A 22,565-nucleotide genomic window follows, 5' to 3' on the forward strand; every position below is an offset into this window, starting at 1 on the left:
TTACCTTTTCATAACAATTGAAGGTTTCAGGTAATTAAAATTAGCTTAGGCATTAAGTACATAATTAAGCGCAAGTGGCAATATTGCGGTGACAACTGCTGCGTGCAACTCAAACTGGAATAACTCAAGGAAAAACAAGGCCTTATTTCAAACGAATGCGTCATTTAATCTGCAAGAAAAATCGCAAACAACACAGACTTCAACGCACATGCGAGCCACGTTCAACCAGCACACTACATGTCATTAGCAGGAATGAGCGACGGATGTTGGCAGCGGCGTTGCTGGCACGTCGGCTGGCGTCCAAGCGCCGGAGCTTTCTATGCTTGCCGCCAATTTACACCGTTGCCGACAGAAGCCGCGCGCAGACCCGGCCCTCTCTAACCCCTCTCTCGTTTTTCCTTTTTAACGCGACAGTGTTAAGGAGCCCGTGTCACAGGAAATCCGGTGTCAGCGTCGGACGTCGTTACGGCAAAAATATTTTCGAACCACCCATGCCCAGGCCATCCATGTGACGCAAGTAATTTACTGAAATAATTGAATTTCCTAAGCTAAAATACGTGGAAAAATCGTGAACTACGATTTACACACAACCTACAGACATTATAGTTCTCGAATTGTAATTTGCATATACAAGGGAACATAATTCTGTTACGCGAGAACTCAAAGAAACCCCTTTTCTAGCGTTTCTACAATTCACAGACCGGCCGCGGTGTCCGCCATTTGCGCGCGCCGGCGCGCGGGTGGTTGTCTTGGGGGCCATGGAGCGGCGCGCCCAGTTTCCTGCAATACCTACAGCCGGCGCTCGCTAACACCGCATCACGGCCCACGCAAGAGTTGAATTGACCCTATCACAAAGCCCGCCTTCGTGCATAGCGTTCGCGGCCAGCGTTTGCCGGTTAACATTACGGTTGCATACGCTCCAGTTGCCGGGAAGCTTGACAAGCAGTCAGGGATATTTGAAAACTATCGCGTTCCACTCTTAAAGGCGAAGCTTAAGCGTCCTCCAAATTTTTCTCCCTTGTTCTCTTTCTTCTTTCTCCTCCCCTTTTTTTCTTCTTTGTCTGTTTAGTATATATTTTCTCCTGCTCAGGTGCGTTAAAGCACCCCTTCACAAAGGGATTAGCCACAATTCGTCATCATCATCACACCACCCTTTTCAAGTACACTGTACATATATGGCGATAGAGCCAGGCGAAGTAGAGCTACTGTACATACAGAACAGCACACAAAGTAACTCAAAGGCGAGGTAAGGCGAGGTTAAGGTGAAGTGCACAGCAGTGCCATCTCTTCTCCGAATCCACTGCTACCACCAAGCGCGGCTAGTTCCTCCTTCCTCCCCCTTATCGACACGCAAACCGCTTTTATTCCTTGTTATACTAGAGAAACACATGGACTCGCACACGCAGTAAACAAAGACTACTTGCCTTCCGTGGGCCTTGAAGGCCACCTGCACCGTGCGTGGCCCGCTGCTGTCGTGTTGATGACCGGTGGCCGATCGCTTCCAGCGTCGCATGCCAACGGGTTCGTACGACAGCGGCTCGTAGTGGCGCACGAAACGGTTCAGCACTCGCGCTGCGCGAGCAGTCACTGCTATCAGTGACAGGCATGCATAGCGCACTCTTCCTGCTAAAGGTGTCGAGTATCCACGCGTCTTAACGTGTATTGAATTGACCCTTGTGTCTGCGATAGCGAGAGTTAATCTTGCGCACTTGTTAAAGGCGTGTCATAGATACACGTATGAAAAATAATATGAAAGAAAAATAAAGTACACGTTGGAGGTGGAGTGATCAGGAACTATTGAAAGGTATAGAATGATTTAGACTGGTGGGTCATATTCTTTCAATGGCAAGCTTCGCTTTTTGAATTTCGTCATCAAACCGCAGAACCAATAACGTCTCTCCGAAGGATTTCGCCGTTTTAGCGTGTTTCACTTCTTTTCTTGCGAAGAAAAAAAAATCCCTCTTGAGCTTGCAGCTCTTATGCTCTCGAACGCCGTGTAACATCGATAGGCATACTCTCAAGGTAACGACGTCTCTATCCCCAGCTCTCCCCATGCACCTACCCTCAATTTCGGAAATGTAGTATATTATAGCAAGAACCCCAATTTCACGTTTTTGTTCTCCACGTCAATCCTGTGTGGTCAAATGACTTTAACTTGCCAAGGGACTATCACTCCTCTATCGATATAAGTCTGGCTCCGGGTATACACGTAGGCGTGGTTATTTAAGGCTGCAGACGATCAACTTCTCCGCTTTGCATCTCATGTGGCGTGATTGGCGGTGTGGAACACTGCCATCTATTTGTGCCCGCTGTTACAAGAGGGAAATGGAGATGTCACTTCACACGGTCTTCCAACAAGCAACTTTTTAAGACGTTGCTTTCCCGGAAGGACCTGGAGTAACAGGGATAAGAATTCCACGCCTGCTTGACCACCTTCTTCCGATACACCGAGGTAACGAACGCTCGGTGAAACATCCTCGCTAGCATATAGTGTAAAGCGGTGGTCAGCTGAAACATTCGCCGCTCAAGCGTGCCGAGCTAGCTGAGTCCACTGCAATACCACGAAGACCGCAACCACCTCTGTTAAGCCTCTCTGCTGTGCGCCTTGAGGCCGGAAACGCTCATATGCAAACAGCTATTTATTCGGCAGTATATAAGGGACACTTACTCGAAACTCATAGGCATCCGTCCTGCTGAACGAAGTCGACTTGTACCATTGTCAAAAATTGAAACACAATCAGGAAATAATATTGTATTTTTCTGATATATATAATAGGTGTTGTGATCTATACATCAGAACGGCCTAATACGCGTAATTTCACGCAATTTCTACGTGTAATCGCCCTATAGCCGATTTTGAAACAGAGTAGTCTCAACTGTGCGTTTTGGAGTCTGAATTAAGCCACAGTTACAAACGCAGGTGAAGCTGGAAACGGAAACGATGCGCTAGAGTCGTTCCCGATTTGTTCTCACTTGAATTTATACTTGTAGTACAATTCTGTGCATCGAATGAAGAGCGCGCGATGTAGAGTAGCGCTATACAGTATACAAGCTCGAATGCGTCTACAGTAGCTATGATAGCTCAGGCGGTCAAAGGATCCTTTACATTTCTTGCCGTGGCCATGCGTGGCGCTGGCTGACACTGTAGCAGGGCCAAATCTTCTACACATATGGAATATCAATGAATGCAATTGGGAGAACATGGCCGCGATTTTGTACATCGGTGCCTTTTCCTACAATATTAGTTTTCGCGCTCTTCGTAGTCGGAGCGGCGCTCCTCCCGCGTTATCGATGAAATCAGTCGGCCACGAACGGTGAATGTAAGAGTTGCATAGAAGTGAATAGAAGGCATTGCTATGCAAACTCGCAGTCCAGCCGTCAAAGTAGCTCAATTGGTAGAAGGAAAGTGCGGGTTCGACTCCCATCGCTGGCACGTTTTTGCGGCTCCCCTTTCATTTCAATTTTCCTTGTCATTTCTGCGTGTTAAGTAAACACGTCACAAGTAATTTCTCCACGCGCTTTCCTTGGCTTTCATGTTTGTTGGCTTCATCTGGCAGTACGCACTGGAAGCGGAGCAGCGGTGAGCCGCATACGAAGCTAAACAATGTCGTGAAGTTTTATTCACTTACCGGCCTGTATCTCTTGACTGAGGAGCGCCACGGTGGTAAGAAGAGAAGCAGCGAGACTTCTTGGTGACCGCCCCACCGGCACTTCCATCATGAGCGACCCTTCAGAAGAATACGACGACGACGACGACGATGATGGCTCGCCATTAAAAACATGGCACGCACCCACAATATGGGAGATGTGGGAAGGATCGGGTGGTTGTAAGAACACTTAAAAGATTTCAGAATGCTGAGCATGAAACGGAAAAACTAGGAATAAAGCGTATTCTGTAAATGAGAAGTGAAACCAGACGAATGGATTAATGTATTTTAAAAGAAATAAAAATGAAGATTCGCTTAAGAACTTTGAAGAAATTTGCAATAAGATATAATATAAATAGTAAGGAAAGTAAGAATTAGCGTGTTATATCTTTTGTTGCTTGAATGAAATCCCACACAGCGTCAAACACGTCGTTGTATCTAAAACAAAGCCGGTGACGAAGCCCAAAGGGTGTGTAACACACGAACATTTCAAGCCACGTTTACTAAACAATGTTTCAAAAAGTGTTTTTTCTTCTCTTAGCCATAAATCGGCAAACGATTAAAATGTAGTGGTTAGCGCAATTGGTGAGTAATTATTCGCTCATATATTCTGCCTTCTGAGAACGCAGCCGGTTTACAGGTGTGGAATACTAGGTAGGCGCTGTCGCTTCTTCTCATCATCACTGCATTCTTTTGAAGACCGAAAAATGGGGTTCCAGACACGAGCGACATCTTTATTTCTTGAACAATTACTAGAGGGAACTCTTGCGCTGCAATCGTTCAGCCAGCATGAAAATGATGGTTATCACATTTATTTGTCTGAGCTCCGCGCTCGTGGCTTCAGACCTTCTTGTGTCTTTGTCTACTACGCTTCATCTCTCTCTATCGGCCTAAATTTCGAAGCTATCCTACATTTCTAAATGCTGAAGGCAATGAGACTCTGCCAACATGTAAATTGACTACGAATTGTTGCAGGTGTAAAGCAATATTTTGTTCAAAATTAACAAGATTTAAAGTATCAAGGCCGTTCGAAGTCCGGAGGGTGAAGCTTAGACATCCATGTACACATATATCATATGTATCTGGAAGTATACCCCTTAGCTATACTTTTGAGGCGTAAGGCGTATACGCCATACGTAAGGCGTATACGTATACGCATACGCCATAAGGCGTATGCGCCATAAGGCGCATACGCCTTATGGCGCCTCAAACCTATTCGTCACACATGAAGTGCGTGATACTCCAATGGCGGAGTCTCCAATGGCGGAGTTCACACACACTACTTTTTCGCGTTAATGCAAGATCATTAAAGAACAACCTAGATAAGTTCACTGCTTACTTGGAAGTGTAGGGTTTTCTTTTAATATAGTAATTATTTCAGAAACATAGTTTAATGATAACGATGATTTTCAGCTGCATTCTTACACAAAAACTGGTGACAAAACCGGCATGCCCGCTGCGTTGCAGTGAAGCAAGTCTTATCCTCTGCAGGCGCGCGTTTCGGCGGTGTGAGGGGCGCACCGTGGACTGATTTTTGTGCTAGCAGTAATACGGGTCGGGCGCTTCGTCTATAAATAGAGACTTTTAACGTGTCCGCTATTCCGGCAAACCGGGGCGGGTTGGGCGGATTACCGGATGGTCGGGGGCGTAAACGTGAGCGGCCGGAGCACTGCAGCCGCCTGGTGTTGTAGAGCTCAATCAGACAAACACAGAGCTAAAATTGCAGTAACCTACCTTATTCTGCTTCGCTGCTGGTGGAAATTTTCGGTAGCGGCGTAATTGTGTTCACCGTTACGCCACTGCCGAAAGCTTACACCCCAGCTAAGAAGAATATAGTAACTGGCTCTGTGTTTAGGTGGTTGAGCTTTGCACCACCAGCTGGCGCCAACAATCTGGCCGCTCACGTTTACGCCCCGACCATACGGTAATCCGCACAAACCGCCCCGGCTTGCCGGAATAGCGAACGCGCTAAAAGTTTCTAATAATCGCGACTGCTATGTAGCGCCGCCTCGCGGCTCCGAATGGCCGTCGTTTCGTCGGGTTTGCGGTGAAACGGGTATCGAGAATTGCCGGGTCGAACCCCAAATCTTCCAATTAACCGGGTTGGCCTAGGCTGCCGGTTTGAATTATCCGGTCAAATTTACGTTGGAAAATACAGGACCGCAGGAAACCTTCGAATTATCCAGGTTTTCGAATTAACCGAGTTCGAATTAACGAGGTTTTACAGTATATACATAAGCTATCTATTATAACAGCTACTTTCCCTTCTAAAAGGCTAGTGGCAGGGGTTATTATCGTTTATAAAATATGGAATGAGAATTATTTTGCTAATTATACACCAATTAGTGTTCTTCCTTTAATTTCTAAACCATTGAAGAAGTTCATTCTTATTCGGCTTAAGTAATTCTCAGAAATAGCGCACACTTACTGATGTTCAGTATGGTTTTGGGCAAAACCAATCTACAGAACTTGCTCTTCTGCATCAAAATTAGTACAAACTGCGCAATTTTGATCAGAAAAACCTTGTATTAGGCTTATTATATTTCGCGGAGGTGTTCGATCACATTTGTTTGTTTTTTTTCAGTATCTTGAGCTTGCCGGTAATAGAGATAAAGCACTGAAATCTGGTCGTATTTATCATGCAGACAGCAGTACGTTCAAATTAATGAATTGAAATCTACTGTGCGGCCCGTTTCTCTCGGCATGCCACAAGGCAGCCTTCCTTGTCCCGTTTTATTACATATATTAACGACATTGTAAGCATAACTTCTAACTTATATATTTTATCATTTATGCAGATACCACTATAGTATACTTTCGCAAGAAATGTCACTCTTAATTTGTTTTGCAACGCAAATGTCTTGCTAAAGAAAGCCAGAAGTGTGGTCAGACACCAATTTCTGTCAATGTCACCAAATCAAAGGACGTACTTTTCCGACCTCGAAATAAGAAATGTGAAGAAATTATCACCTTGCCTTACAATTCTGAAACTATACAATTAGTTGGGCCATTCAATCTCTTGGCATCACATTCTCCGAAAATATGACCTTGAATGAACATGCTAACCATACAACAAAAAATATCGAAAGCCATAGGTGTCTCATCCCACCACACAGATGTTCTCCTGAGCAAAGTGAAACTGAAGTTGTACTCAAAAGAACTGTAGTTTCTTGCACATGTGCCTTGACAACATTGAGGGCAACATTCTCTCTATCGTTTCTTTAATACGTTCTGTAACCCTTCATAAATTTCAATTGGAAGTAGCAGCATTTGTCTTGCACGTTTCGTTGTTTAAGTCCCATCAGTAATGCACTTTAGCAAGTTAAAAAGTGCCAAAGGATTAATGTCAAAGGATTAATGCATAGTATTTACTTCATTTTTTGGCATGTACAAGCGTGGCATCGGCGAAATGTTACACATGCAGACCATAGATAGCGAAATTGTGGCACATGGACCTTCCCACACTGCAGTTGCCACCGATCACAATGTCAAAACATGGTAGTCGTGACACGTTTCCTGCTGCCATAGCTTCTAGCAATTCCATGTTGTTGTCACGGGTGACGTCGTGGTTTATGGCCCTTCTGTATCTGACAGGGCTAGTGTGCTGACAGTCATGAGGGCGTTCACAGAGAAGTGGGGACTGATGGAGAAACTGGCTTGCGACCTTGTGAGGATGCCATCACCACTGCAAGGCCTCCATGGCGGAAGTGACAATTGCAGATTTCTTGCTGCCTGCCCACAATAAAACTTGTCTGCACATGTGTTTGAGTGAGAATGAACACATTCTTTTGGCCGGTAAGTCTATAGCCACACATCTGACATGATCAGTTCACTAAATGATTAGTGCGTACCTGATCCATGCTCCCTGCCAACTATATTAATGAGGTTTTATTGCGATAGTGCCCACAACAAATTTCAATGTCCTGTACACTTTTCTGGCCGTGTGTTGTAACCTTGTCAATGAAATTAGGGAACATATCCACATACCCTGAAAGTGCCCGCTGTTGCAAACATCGCCTCTGTGAGCATCATTTGCATGGTGCTGTGAACCTCAGCAGCACCACCTTACTAGCTGGTGCAGAGATTCCCTGCAAAGCAGCGGCACCTCACCTGCACCATGCCACAGTCGAGAACCGTGGTGCAGCAGCACTCTATTGCTCCAAAAAAATTGAGAGCTATGGTACAGCACACCATTACCTGAGCATGAATCAGACACACCTTATTTGGTAGACCAATCAGTTGTCTTCACCATACCTAATGTACAAGCATGTGCAACACAGCCCCCGGTCTGCAATCAGCCACATCTGTGCACATCACTGCACGACACTCCACAATAAGGCTATAAAAGCAGTCAGCACACTTGGCTTGAGGGAAGATTCTTCAGTAGCTATCGAGTGTGGATTCAATGGTAAACAAGCCAAATTAAAGTTTGTTCACGAACCTTGGCCTATGCTTCTCACCATTGCTAGCAGAAAGGCATATATGCACCACAATGTTGAGAACTCAATTAGCACAGACCTTTCACATTTTGACATGGAAAAGATCTGCTCTATCTGCAACTGCATATGTGGCGGCCGTATCTTGAGAGCAATCTGTGTCAGGGGCTGAGTCTAGGTGCATAGACGGCTCGTAGCTTTGTGCATGCTGTGTGCTCTCAGTGCTCAGTTTGCATTGAAGTAATAGACAGCACAAGTCACTTCACTTGCTGCTGCTGCCACTCTTGCTCACACCAATGTTTCGAAAGAGGGCCCGGAGTCAAGTGTGTACATGTTTGCTGAGTGCACTGACACCATGCTTGTTAATTGTAATGACACCATGCTTGCTTGTTAAGTCGGAAAGGCTCTTAACAAGTCTGAAGGAGGCAAAGATTTCTCGGCACTAGTACACTGCAGCACTGGCTGACCGGTGTGGCAGTCCGTGCGATGCATCACAAGGAAAACAAGCTCGTGAGGAATTTGGCAATGAAGTATCATGCAGCCAATAGCCCATAGCTTGTTGCGATAGATGCACATCGAATGGAAAAGTGAAGTACTTACGATATCTAATGCTCTACGCAAAGCACAAGCCCAAAAAATCCACACAAAAACTCATCTGGGTGCTGTCAAAATTTGCATAAGCACTGCCAGTTGCTCATCGCCATGCAGCTCGGTGTCATTTTCAATGTTATGAAATGATTTGACGACGCTTATTAACCCTCATTGGTAAATATCAACCTTATCGAACATGATCCCACCTTTATCAACCTGGATGTTCAGCGAAGCTGTTGCTAAAGCACCACAACTGCTGAGGGGGGTATGCAATGCTTTATTGATGGTTTGGATGCTTCTGAGCTTTTGTTTATTGAAATGCATGCTGTTCTGTGTTGTGTGGGTGATTTCAGAGAATGTATACACTGTTCGCTTCACTTTGCCGAGCGCTTGTAGCCTCTGCCTTACATGGGTACGAGCCAATGCATTCGTCTTAAGAGACTGAAGGACGAATTTCTTGTTCGGTAGGCATAAAAATGCTTCCGCATTTAAAAATAAACGATCCACATCTTCATGCATTTGTTTGAGCTTTCCATTCTGCTGCCAAAACAAACAACGGATGTGCCATCCAGGACGTGACGTCTGGGCCTGCGTTCCATCGACTGACTGAACGCGAGTAGACAGCTTCGCTTCGCAAAGACAGCATCGAAGTAAAAAATGATGCAGGCTTTTACCTCATGGCGACCTTTACACACCTTTCAATGGCGCGTTACCATGGTTATAATGAACCATACAATTCACACAATAACAAGTTAGGAGATGCTCCCATGATTTGTCGTGTAGAGTCTATGGTAGCGGCATTGATTGTCCCATCAGTATTGTATCTCGTTGTCTGTGTCTGTGTGCCACTATACAGCTGTATCAAGCTAGCTAGTAGCCAACTTGTACTTGCTGGGGTGTCCATCACAGGGATCCTAAAGTGTTTCTTGAAAACTGAACGAAGTCCGACAACATTTTTCATGCAAATAGCATTCTTGGCATACTCGGACCAGTTTTCTTTTCGGCTTTCAAGCTATCCACCTACATGTATATCCGTTTTTGAAATAGCTGGTGGACACTTTAATGCACACTTACTGCACTCTTGAAACATCAGAATTACACAATGTTTATTGCAAGACACATATTTTGGCACGAGAGAGAGTGGACAACATATTTAAATAAATATGATAAAATAAAATTATGATTACCTTAGCGTGACAGCCTCAAAATGCGTCAAGCTGCACTCTTATAGGTTACTTAAATATCACAGACTAAAGCTTTCTATTGGTGGAGTTCAGTTATGGTCAGTCTTCTTGTTAGCGGGTACTTTGGGGGCCGCCACTGCTCTTGTCATTATTTCCAGATGTAGGGACCCACACCACTGTACAGTAAACAGCACTCAATCCAGAATCATCTCTTTCTCCTAAGTACTCCTTTTCTATGACATACTTTCCATGGGCAGGATCAAACGGCATCCACTCATCACTGCTTCCCTCACTCTGCAGACTGCCATCCCATTTATTACATGCACTGGAAGGATTAGAAATACTGCTGCACGCGCTGCCACTTTTCAAATGTGGCATGTATCCACCCTGACTTGGTGCCTGGAATGGAACGACTTGTTGAGCAGGCAACTCAGGTTGAATAACCCCAGTCCCAGACTCCAGAGTGACGTCAACAATATTATACCTTGAGGTGCTCTGTTGGTCACTAAAAGCAAAGTCAGCTTTGGAGCCAGAAGTGTGGCCAGCTTGACTACATGCACCAGATTCATCATCATCTGCACCATGACAATTGGCTATATTCCTCCTCTGTCTACTAGACATGTGTAATACTGAAGAAAGTGATGCAGCAGCATGCCCAAGAGTCAGTTCATTGGCATTTTGAGACAAGCTGCTTTTAGTATTTGGTGATGCGATGGCTTTTCCAGGCAAAACTTCGGTGTGCTGGAGTGATAGTGTTGAGCTCTGGCTGCTGTCCCACAAGTTCATTACAGCATAGGCAGGATTACTGCTTCTGCAATGCCCAGATGGCACACCAGTGAAACTAGTGGCACCACTGGAATCGCTTAAAGCAGGAGATGGATAGGCACCTGCTGCTTCTGCATTCCAAGGCCTGCCTGTGAAAGGCATGCAGAAAGGCATACGCAAAGAAGCATGAACCAATGCATCAGATGGAGGCAGCAAGCACACATCTGAGCTCCTCTGTACTGTACAGTCTTTTTGTTTCACATGCAATCTGCAATTTTTCGGTGACACGTCTAGAGCAACACTGCCATAAAGGTCTTTTGGGAAAAGCTCAGTCTCTTCAACAAGTTCTTGCTTCACCACTACCTTTGAGGTGCGTTCCAGTGCTGACAATCTGCTTGTGATGGATGAACACTCAGCTCTTGGTGTTTCCATCAATGGCTTGTCCACAACAGAGAGTGCTGATGCCCAGGGCTCCTTTTCCAAGGCTACGAATGTGCTACCATTTAGTACTGTTGTAGTCAGTGGCTTTGAGTTGTTTGGTATTGGCTCCGACTCAGTGGCAATTATGGGTCCTGAAGGACTTGTTGAATCTTGGTTGCTTGCTTCCACACCAGTGAGCTCCGATGTCCAGGGCTCCTTTTCCAAGGTTACAACCATGCTCCCATTTGGCACTGTTGTAGTCACTGGCTTTGAGATGTTTAGTGTTGATGCTGACACATTCACAGTTACAGGTCCCAAATGGCTTCTTGAACCTGGCTCGCTTGTGACTGATTCTGTTCTGGTAACAACAGATACTGAGTGGTCCCCTGGCTTTGACGCACACTCTGAGATTGGACCTGTTTCTGGCCTAACCTGACATTTCAAATGATGTGCTGAATTTGAACTGCTGTCTGTTGAGCCTGCTGTGACTGCAGGTTCAGAATGGCTTGATGAAACTGAACTGGTCTCCCCTGTTGAACTTTTTTCACTGGCAACTGCAGGTGTTGAACCAATACCTTTTTTTGAAGTCTTGTTTGATATTTGACGTGCTTTGGTCTCAAGTGTGGACTTGCCTCTCATTGAAACCATCCTGCTATCAACTGCAGATTTCGACTTGCCCTTATGTACTGAGCCACTGTTCTTTGTTAGAGCTGTTTTGGCACCACGAGTGGCTTTTGGCTGTGTAACTGTACTTTGGCTTTGCTCTGTAACTGGCTTTGTACTTTGCAACAAAGCAGCACCACTCACTAGTGAATCGGTTTCATTACCTCCTGTGAATACTGAAGTCCTAGCTACATTTGAACTGTCTGCTGCTGGGACTCTTTTTGCCTTATCTATGGATACTAAGTGGACCTTCGTTGTTGCACTTTTGCTAGGTGTTGAAACTATCTTGCTGCCAAATCCAGATTTTAATTGGCCATCTTGCTTTGAGGTTATACTGGCACCATCTGTGGCTTCTGATTCAAATGCCTCATTCAAACCACCACTGCCTATTGCTGCACTTGTTCCAATGCTAACAGTGGGTTTGATCTGAGTTGCTGATGCTGAGCCATGTTCTATTCCTGCACCTGACCCTATACCAGCGGTGGAGTTGGCATTACCAGACAGCATAGTCAAGTCTGCTGAGCTGTTGCATGCTGCTGATCTAGACTTAGAGCCAGCACTTGACGTAGGCTCAGCATATGCACCCCCTTTGTTTACATGAAAGTTGGATGTCCCTGTTCTGGAGGCTTGTATCGGGATGCCTACTGAAGGTACAGCCTTTGCATTAAGGCCCATAAGGCGGTTCTTGTTTGACACGAAGTCGTCCTTCGCAAAGTGCTGAAAGCACACGCGGGGACTTCGTGGTCTGTTGATCTCCGGATCGATGGGAACATTCTCCAGCCAAGCAGAGCGCAGTTGTGTGCTGGTTTCTTCGCTAGGCAGCGCAAACAACCAGAGACCAATGAAGCACTGGCCAGTGCTTGAGGAACATCCTCGGACACTACACTTGTAAGGGCTGCCTTCTTCTTTCACCCTGCAGAAAGAACAAGTGGAGGTGGCTGGCTGAGTTAGTGACACAGATTGTGTAGAACAGCACAACATGACACAAAGACACATGATCAACAAACTGTCATGTGTCATCAACACATGAAACAAGGAGTGTCATCTTTTAAAATGGTGTGCTAGACGATGGATTATCAACTAGTCTGCTTCCATACTCTCCTTAGAAATCACATGTGCAGTGCAGTGGTACTGTCATCACATACACGTCATACTAGACTCTTAAGACTCATACTGGCAAGCAGCAAGAGTGTCAAACTGTAGTTCTCGAGATACATGCCCTAGCTTTTTGTGTGTACACAAGCAGCTCACCTGTGTAGCAGCCACCTAGAGTAGGTAGGCCAGTCGGCTGAAAGTGGTGTGGACTCTGATGTCTACAAATGCCCAAGAAGACATTTAGCTTTGCCCACTGCCATAGGTAGGCAAACTCACATCAACTCATGAGTCTGAATCTTAATTAAATTGAATTCTGGGGTTTTACGTGCCAAAACCACCATCTGATTATGAGGCATGCCACAGTGGGGGACTCCGAATTTCGACCAGCTGGGGTTCTTAAACATGAACCCATTGCATGGTACACTGGCATTTTTTGCATTTTGACCCCATCGAAATGCAGCCGCCGCAAGCTGGGATTTCATCCCGCAACCTCATGCTTAGTAGCACAATGCCAAAGCCACTAAGCAACCATGGCGGGCAGTCTGAATCTGAGGAAGCCAGAATAAGTAGGATTATGGGGAGTCTTGAGTGAGGGATTTAAAGGAATGCCTGCACACTCTTATTCTCAAAGTAGCCAATCTTCCCACTGACACCATAGCTCTCGCCGTCTATATAACATTCCGCAGTGCACAAACAGCCAGCAGCAATGCAAACTACAAAGGCATGCCCATGAAGTGCAGAACGCAATACTGCCACTGGAAATGTGTCATGCAGTGAGGAAAAAAAGACAAGGTGGGAAAGAAAATACATAGGGTGTATGAAGTCCCACAGTTCCCTATCCCCCAGAAACTTACAAGGGAAGCCTCACAGGCCCGTCAAGCTGAAGGATTGGAAATGCTTTCACATTCCCATCTGTGGGCTCACTCTGCATCACATCTGCTTTCTTCACCAGTGGAACAGTATTCGAGCTGACTGCAGCATCCATCCCCTTGGCACTGCTTAATGGGGTCTTTCCGCAGCTGTTCTTGCGTTGCACAGGATTATTCCGAGACTTTTTTCCCACTTTTGGTTGCCAAAGTGGTTTGCCACCCCCGGCCTTCTTTACATTTTTTTTGGAAGGCTGTGCCGGCTGCTTGCTACTGCTGCTGGCTTGAGTGCTTGGCTTACAGGTGGATGGCTGTGGCGACTCCTTTGCCGTGCCTTTAATCAATGGCTGCGACTTTGAGCTTGTCCCCTCACTGTCATGAGGGTTGTCGACAATGTCCGATGCCTCTGAATCACTGGTGGGGAGTTCAGCAGCAGACCATGTGCGGGCCTTGCCAGTCATCGTTGGTGTCCTTTGCAAGGGAAGTTTGTCATTTTCAGATTGGGAAGGTCCCTCCTCAGTGGACTTTCTGCCAGGCTTGGCTGTGGGCAACCTGATTGATTTTGTCTTCTTGCTTGTCTTGGCAGATTTCGGAGGCACTACCACTGGCTTGGAGGCCCTTACTAGAAGAAAGAGGGCATTATATAATTGAAAACATGTCGACGTTTGATATCACAGTTTCTTCCAACCGTCATACACACATGTAAAGCTAGTTTCCCTGCGGAGTCTTTTGGCAAATTAATGGCAGTGCAAGCTTCTGTTGCAATCAAATATGTTTTGTGAAATGGAAAATGTAGGCAAGACTCATGATGAAATCATTCGCCTAAGACAAGTTGCAGTGTGCACACTCAAGTCTTACACTTTAACAATAACTGGTGCTGTCATTGGTTGGGCAAGTGTACAATGCAGATAAGCACACTCCCAAGTAAGAAAAGGGTCTGTTACCTGGTCAGATAAAAGGCAATGCAGGCTGCTTTATGCAAAGAAATGCCAGGGAGAGTAAGCTTTGGATTGGCATCTTTTTCAGAGAGCTAGAACAATTAGCAGAAAGTCTGGGGCAGTATTCTTGACCAAACACTTTGGAAGATAGAATTACTTTCATGAGATTTCGCATGAGTTGGCATTAGGAAACATCAAAGTATACAGTTGACAGCATTCATGACATTGTGCAGTTTTTATCATTTCTGTGTGGCTTAGCAGTAGGTGCGCTAATGTATGCAGCCGACAGTATTCCTGAACTGTGCCAAGCTATCTTTGCACCATGCCAGGAATGTTGCTGGCCATGCACTTCAACCGTGGAGGAAGTTTTTTCTTCCTTTCATGACTGCACCACATCAGGTGCCAAGCCCCACAAATGTAATTGCTCAGGAATACCGCCCATAGTGACCAATCCTCGATTTGCCATATGAAAATTTCTAAACTAGAACAGCGTGTAACAGAGTTTCTGTACTGTTGTACGACTATTTGTACCTACAACAAATACTCACACTAAGTGTACAGATTTTTCAAATGTGAACGGCAGCAGCGGTACGCTACTAAATTTGAAGAAAGCCCACTCTCATTGAGCACGCCTTTCAATCGCACATTTGAGGACAATTAAAACTTGTTTGATTCCAAGGAGGATTTATTGTACAGCCATGGCCATGATGTGGCCAAGCCATGTTTGAGAAAAGCCATAACTTCCATATCCCATTACACAGTTCTTGCTCAACGGTGGTGGCGACGAAAACAGTCAGCTCGTGACTAACCCCTATCGACTGACTTTGCAAGTAGTTACTACCCAAGTGTGGTTACCGATCGGCGCCTGCTGCCCCGTTCACTTTTTCAACACCACATCAAGAATCTGGGAACCGTACCAAGAATCGACAGTGCCCCCAACGTGACCTACGTCACCGAGACGCTTCTACAAAAGGCACTATCTAGACACCGGAGGACCATTTGCTCAGCGGTGGTGGCGACGAAAACAGTCAGCTCATGACTAACCCCTATCTACTGACTTTGCAGGTAGGTGTGCACTGTATCTACTCCTCACTAAAATTGTCGTTGTCCGCCACTGCCACCACCGCTGTTGCAGTAGCTTCCTGTTAGTGATCATTGTAGCTTCCTTTCAACAACCACTGTTACCGTGAGCCTTTGATTTTTGCTCTGTTCTATATGTCCAAGTCTGACGCCTGCCTAGTTTGTTTTGAGCCACTCCTAGATAGTGGCACATATCCAACCTGCTCAGAATGCAAATATGGCTATCACCTGGGAGTATGCTCGGGTGTGAGCAAGACGACCTTCAAAAATGACGATGCCACAATGAAACCATGGAAGTGCCAGACATGCCTTGTTTTGGCGGCCCGAAGCGCATGTGGTGATAAGAGTCACACCAGCGGGCATAAATTGGCCCACGAGAAAATACTCATTGAAATTAATAAGAAGCTGGCCCAAATACCTGACATGCAAAGCAAGGTAGATTCACTAATGGTATTAAAGAATACAGTGGACAAATTGGTGCTGTCCGTTCAGCATTTGTCTGATCAATATGATTCGGTGCTTGCTGAAATGCAAAAGCAATCAACTGAAATAGCTGCCCTTAAAAGAAGGGCAGATTCCGTCTGGACATCCAACACCAGCATGAACGTTCTGCAGTTGCAAAAGCAAGTTAATGCCCTAGAGCAATACAGCAGGCGACGAAATATTTAAATCCATGGCTTACCTGTCACCCAGAATGAAAATTTGCTCAGGAAGCTGAATAATTTGGCAACTAAGCTTACCCTTCCTGGATTGACTAGCTCCGAAGTCGAAGGCGCGCATGGACTGCCGCCAAAAGCTGGCAAAGTTCTTGTCGTGCTGATCCGTTTCGCATCACCTGTCACACGTGATCAATGGATGGCTAAGAAAGCCGAATTAAAGACCGCTAATTCTGGCATGTATTTTCTTGACAATCTGAAGCCACAGAACAAGAAACTTCTCTGGCTAATGAAAGCAAAAGCTGAGGAGTATCATTATCAGTTTGCATGGTACAAAAATGGCAAGTTTCTTGTGCGCAAGGTGCCTGGTGATCGAGCACTACGCATCGACAGTGAAAGTGACCTTGATAATATTTGCTGAATGCCTTCTTTTCTTTTATCCCTTGCATTATTTCAATTGCTAGTGTTACTGCTATGGCTTTCTTACGTGAAGCCCTATATCATGATGCTGAATCTTTTAAATCTCTTGTGCAGTGCCCCTCTTTTAAGCAGCAGGACAGAATGTCGATTTTCCATTTAAACATACGCAGTCTTAGAAACAAACAACCTGATGTGCTGCTTGCTTCATTAGATCACACGTTTCATTTTTTGGCCTTCACTGAGACCTGGTACTCATGTGCATTCGATGTAGTATTTTTCGAAGGATACAAACATGAAGGTGTGTATAGACCGAATCGTAGGGCTGGTGGAGTGTCACTATATGTCAAAGACGATATATTATATGAGGTGGTTCCTGAATTTTGTTGTGTTTGCGCACATTATGAATATATTGCTGTTGATTGTGTAACATCTCTGATTTCCTCAGTTTATCGCTCCCCATCAGGGGATACTCAAGAATTTTTTAAATTTATAATTACGGTTTTTGAATATACGTCCTTAAGAAATTTGCCTATTGTCCTTGTTGGCGATTTTAATATTTATCTGCTATTACTTAGCCCACACAGTAGACAATTTTTAGATGTCATTGAGTCATTCTCGTGCACAAACTTAATAGGATTACCCACCAGAATAACAACTGAAAGTGAAACTCTACTAGACTTATGTGTAACTAACCATGATAGAAATGACGTCAATGCTGGTGTGCTAACAACTGATCTTAGCGTTCATTGATCAGTGTTTTGTTTTTTCCCTGCGACAAAGAAAGAAAAAAATGATGTTAACGATGCTCCTGTTGCATATCGCTCCTTCAATACCAATGCTTTGCCGACATCTCATGCTAGTATTGAAAGTATTGACTGGAGTGATGTGTACAGTGACCAAGACCCTAACGTATTGTATGATTTGTTCCTACAACACTTAAAGAACCGCAATGATGCTGCCTTCCACTGCAATACTATAAAAGGCATAGCAAGTCCAGGAAACCATGGATCAACAGAGATCTTTACAACAGAATTAGAGAACGAGATAAACTATACCATAACTTCATTAGACTAAGAGACACATCTCTATTACATGAATACAAAAAAGTTTGCAACAAATTAAATTCAGATTTGAAGAGAGCTTGTATTCAATATTGTCAAGCAAGATTGGCTGGGGTCTACTGTAATCCCACGAAAGCTTCGAACTTGGCACGTCTGCTCATAGGTAAAACAAAGGCTAGCCTTCCTACGACACTAACCATTGACGGCGTTGAGTTCACTGAAGCCGATCTAGCGGACAAATTCAATAATCATTTCCTAACTTCAGGTGCAGCAGGTCAAACAAATAATACAACAAATGACTGTGAAAAATACATTTCTTCTTTCTGCGCGCAATCTATTTTCTTGACTCCATGTAGTGAATTAGAAATATTTACACCAACTGAAATCGTTAAATAAATATACTGCCGCTGGCTATGATGACATTAAGGCTGACCCAATTAAATATGTTGCTGAATTACTATGACGCCCACTTCAGCACGTCTGCAATCATGCTTTCGCCACGGGTACCTTTCCTGAAGGCATGAAGACAGCCAGAGTAGTAGTCATTCACAAAGTTGGCTCTCATAATGACTTGAATAACTATCGGCCTATATCTGTGCTACCTTTATTTTCTAAAGTGTTAGAATATACATTAAAATCACGAATAATGAAGTTTATTGGCGACCACCAAATGCTTTCCAAGCAGCAATTTGGCTTCCGTGAAAAGAAATCAACCGAAACAGCACTCTCAGATATTAAAGAAAAATTAGTTAATAATATTGATAATAAGCAATACATTCTTGGATTATTTCTAGACTTTAAAAAGGTGTTCGATTCTATTAAGCATGTCATTTTGTTCCGAAAACTCCCACACTACGGTGTTAGAGGTTTGGTATTAAATCTGATACGCAGTTATCTGACAGGGTGCAATTTACTAGCCTAAACGGTTACAGTTCCCAATTACAGCAGATAAAATATGGCGTACCGCAAGGCTCTATCCTTGGACCATGATTCTTTATATAAATGATATTGTGAACATACCATGAACTCCTTACGTAGTTCTCTATGCAGACGACAGAAGTATTTTTCTTTTACAGGTAAAGATTATTTGAACTTGAAAAGTCAGCTAATAGATGATTAACCAATCTATCAAACTGGTTGCATTGTAATCAACTTCAACTAAATGTACAAAAGACTAAGTGTATTATTTTCAAAAGCAGTAATAAGCCTGATGACTATAGTACCTTTATTAGATTTTAAAATTCTGCTATCGAACGGGTTTCTACTTATAAAATTTCTAGGTATCGTCTTTGGAGAAAACTTGAGCTGGACACCACATGTAAACAAGATACATGCAAATATGTGCAGGTCAATTTCTATTTTGTATAATAAAGAAACCTTGGTGCCAAACTGGTTAAAACTACAGCTATACTATGCCCTTGTTCATTCACATATACACTATTGCCTACTAATCTGGGGTACAACTAGTAAGACAAATTTAGATAGGTTAATAATCCTACAAAAAAGAGCTGTGCATTGCATAGAAAACCTTCAACATAGTGACCACACTGCACCATACTTTTCTAAGCTAAACATACTCACAGTTCATCTATTCTAACTAAGGCTTGCTATGTATACACACAGGGAAATTCTGTATGACCCAAATACTCTGTCCACATTTTTGTCATCCGAAAACTCCCAATATCACCTTAGGCATAACAGACTTAGAACACCCATGTTTAGAACCAAATATGGTACTCAGACACTCGCCTACCTAGTGCCTCATTTCCTAAATAATAATGGAGAAATCGCTACTATGATTCAGGAATGCAGATCAGCTTACAGTCTAAAGAAAAAGGTTAGGAATTTTCTTTTGCTAAGTTCCTAATGGTACTTATACCTTGCGGTTTCGATAACTTTCTTTTTATTTTAGTAATTCTTTCTTTTACATTTTTTCTCCTATTTGCTACATAATGTTTTGTAACACTGATCAGTATTATTCAGTTGTTTAAATATTTTCTTGTTCTCGCACATCACTGATTATATATTATGTATAAAGTGTAACAATCTTACTTCTTTGTATACTTGATTGCTTGCCGCATACATTTTTTCCCTTTTCTTGTTTCTACATTCTTGCACTGTATATTCATGATGTTCCACCCCATGAGCAATGTATGGGTAGGGTGGCCTTTTGTCAGGCAGATGCATCTGCCTTTAGCCCCTACATCCCAGATAATGTATTGTCTAAACAAAGCATTCAAACATTCCCACAGTGTCCCAGCGCCCTTTAGCACACTTATGTAGACAATGGTACCAAATTTCCGTTTATGTAGTACACAGGAAAAATATAAAAGCTCATCATGCAGTAAATTACATCAGAGGAGAACTTGCTCTTCTTATATGGGTGCCCCACGGCGCACTTTTGACCGCGATGAAGCCCGATCTGGTTTGAATTTTTCGGTCGCGATTGGTGTTTATTTGCGCAAGCTGCGCGAGGGAGCCAATCGCGGTCGAGAATTTCGATCCGAATCACGCTTGATCGCGATCGAAAGTGGTCGTGTGACACCTGTATTAAGAATTGTGACCCCACAGGTTCAAGCTTTTCAAAAAGCAATAAAAATTAAGTTATTTTCTTGATGAGTCTTGCCACATACAGGCTTTTGGTCTTTTAGTGCCCTCTAGATTAGCGTCGTTAATGGCTGATACACAAGTTAAAACTAGAGAACGTTCTCTAGTTCAGCGAAACCTTACATGATATCGTATGCACAAGACCAGAGTTGAAAGTCACTGCATTTGAAATCACTTGAGAAGTACCGCCACAAATTGCATTCAATAAGGATCGAAAGTGCCCGTGCTGCGTGTAACCGATGCAATGGGAAGTCGTGCGCTGTGTGAAACGAACACGAAATTTTCAGCGTGAACAAGTTTGCGCTTTTACTGGCCACATGGTAATAGTTCAGCCACGCTAGGTGCTTACAACCTCTCATAAGGACACTTTCAAGCACGCCTGAGCCAACTGCTATCTTTATCTTCATTCGATCCCCCTGCACTACTCAATTACATTTCGGCAATCTTTAGATCGCAGTGCTTGAGCGTGATAACAGGCGACGTCAGTTCGCTCGAATGTTGCGAGATGCCGAACGCAAAATGACGAAAAACTTAAATTGGGGTTTAAGACATTGCATTTTGTGCTTATCATTAACAAGTTTAACAAGAAGTAATAACATTTCGCATTAAGATTCTGAGCCCGTGGTTCAGACGCTAGCACACATCAGATCAATAAAACCTAACGCTCGACTCATCCGCCGATTCTGCTAGAATTTTGTTCACTGCGACCCCGGACATAATGTCGCGGACTTCGTTATTCGCTATTACAAAACCAGCAATTACAAAATTACCTCAGTTCTCCATGACAACTTTCGATTTCGAGCACCGCCGTACCGCCATAGAATAAAGAACCAACCACTACGTTCGCTACAGACGCCGTTGTTGTGGGAACAGCCTTCTCATATCTCCGCGCCGTGCCGCCTCACTCGGCGTGCGTTCAGCCAAAGGCATTGGTTCAGCCGTCGCACGGCTGAATATTAAAATTAAATTATGGGGCTTTACGTGCCAGAACCACTTCTGATAATGAGGCACGCCGTAGTAGAGGACTCCGGAAATTTCGACCACCTGGGGTTCTTTAACGTGCACTTAAATACACGGGTGTTTTCGAATTTCGCCCCCATCGAAATGCGACCGCCGTGGCCGGGATTCGACCACGCGACGTTTTGCTCAGCAGCCTAACACCATAGCCACTGAGCACGGCTGAACATTGGGCATTGGGTAACGGGTTGAACACTGCCCCCTGAACATCTTCAGGGGGTAATGGTTGAAATAACTAAACGGAGGTTATCTGATTGGTGACTAAAATCAAGGTAAGAGTGAAATTTCACCCTCCCGTAAGTACAATATATGTTACTAGTCACGGCTAGGTGGCGTGTGCCGCGGCCAGATTTAAAAGGTTGTTCAGCCATGGTTCAGCGCTCATCCATTCATCGCAAACACCATAACGACTGTCGCAGCATATTTAGGCCGGGACCGCATCGCGCAGTGCATGGTCAAATGAGCACGCATCGACGGGCCGCCTCCACACCTTACCTAAAGAGAAAAATCTGTCACGGCGAAAATTAGCGCCGACCACGCTCACTGACAACAGCGAGCTTACCTCAGCGAGCCAGTGAGGGAGCGTGGATAGTAAACTGCCAAAAAGCATGCACTCTACTCCCCTCAGCGGTTGCAGAATTGAACATCATTTCCTTCTTTAGGTACACCTGTCTACTTTACTCACATTTCTTGCGTATCGAAGACGACATTCCATATGCCAGCAAAGGGCTACAGCCGTTGGAAGCAGCGACAACCAGCGTTTAGTCGTGCTTTCACAAAAGAAACGCAATCGCGCGAAACAAGAAGCGAACGCCGCAGGAGCAGGCTTGCGACCAAATCACAGAGCCAAATATCGTACAAAATTCCCTTGCGGGACCTCTAGGCGCCTAGGGACAATGCTAGAGCCACGGCTAGAGCATAGCCATGGCCATATATAGACATGACATCCACGCTAGTTCCTCCACAGAACACGTGCGTTCCTTTGCCAGGGTCTCTACTATAGATTCTAAGAACAGTTTACACCCTTTGGCTTGCCCCTTCTGCCACACAAAAATAATCATCTGCCTTGATGCGTTTCCTTTCTTTATCGCTGCGAGCCCAGAACTTTCCAGTAACGAA

The 22,565-nt window shown here is 44.4% G+C and overlaps 2 protein-coding genes across 2 annotated transcripts in view; both read right to left on the bottom strand.

Annotated features, from left to right (window-relative positions):
- Positions 1-16,435, bottom strand: part of LOC142584958 (disintegrin and metalloproteinase domain-containing protein 10-like) — a 58,809-nt gene extending 42,374 nt beyond the window's left edge. Inside the window, exon 1 of the mRNA XM_075695333.1 lies at positions 16,426-16,435. The gene's annotated coding sequence lies outside the window, so the exon portion shown is untranslated. The remainder of the gene's footprint in view (positions 1-16,425) is intronic.
- LOC142584957 (uncharacterized) lies at positions 9,764-22,291 on the bottom strand. Its single transcript, XM_075695332.1, has 3 exons — positions 22,132-22,291; positions 13,656-14,289; positions 9,764-12,619 (listed from the first exon to the last, which is right to left on the bottom strand). The coding sequence occupies exons 1-3, from the start codon at positions 22,154-22,156 to the stop codon at positions 9,970-9,972; spliced, it is 3,309 nt and encodes a 1,102-aa protein (XP_075551447.1). The 5' UTR covers positions 22,157-22,291; the 3' UTR covers positions 9,764-9,969.
- Between the last annotated feature and the right edge of the window lie 274 nt (positions 22,292-22,565).

Source organism: Dermacentor variabilis, chromosome 6 (assembly GCF_050947875.1).
Source record: "Dermacentor variabilis isolate Ectoservices chromosome 6, ASM5094787v1, whole genome shotgun sequence".
NCBI lineage: Eukaryota > Metazoa > Arthropoda > Arachnida > Ixodida > Ixodidae > Dermacentor > Dermacentor variabilis.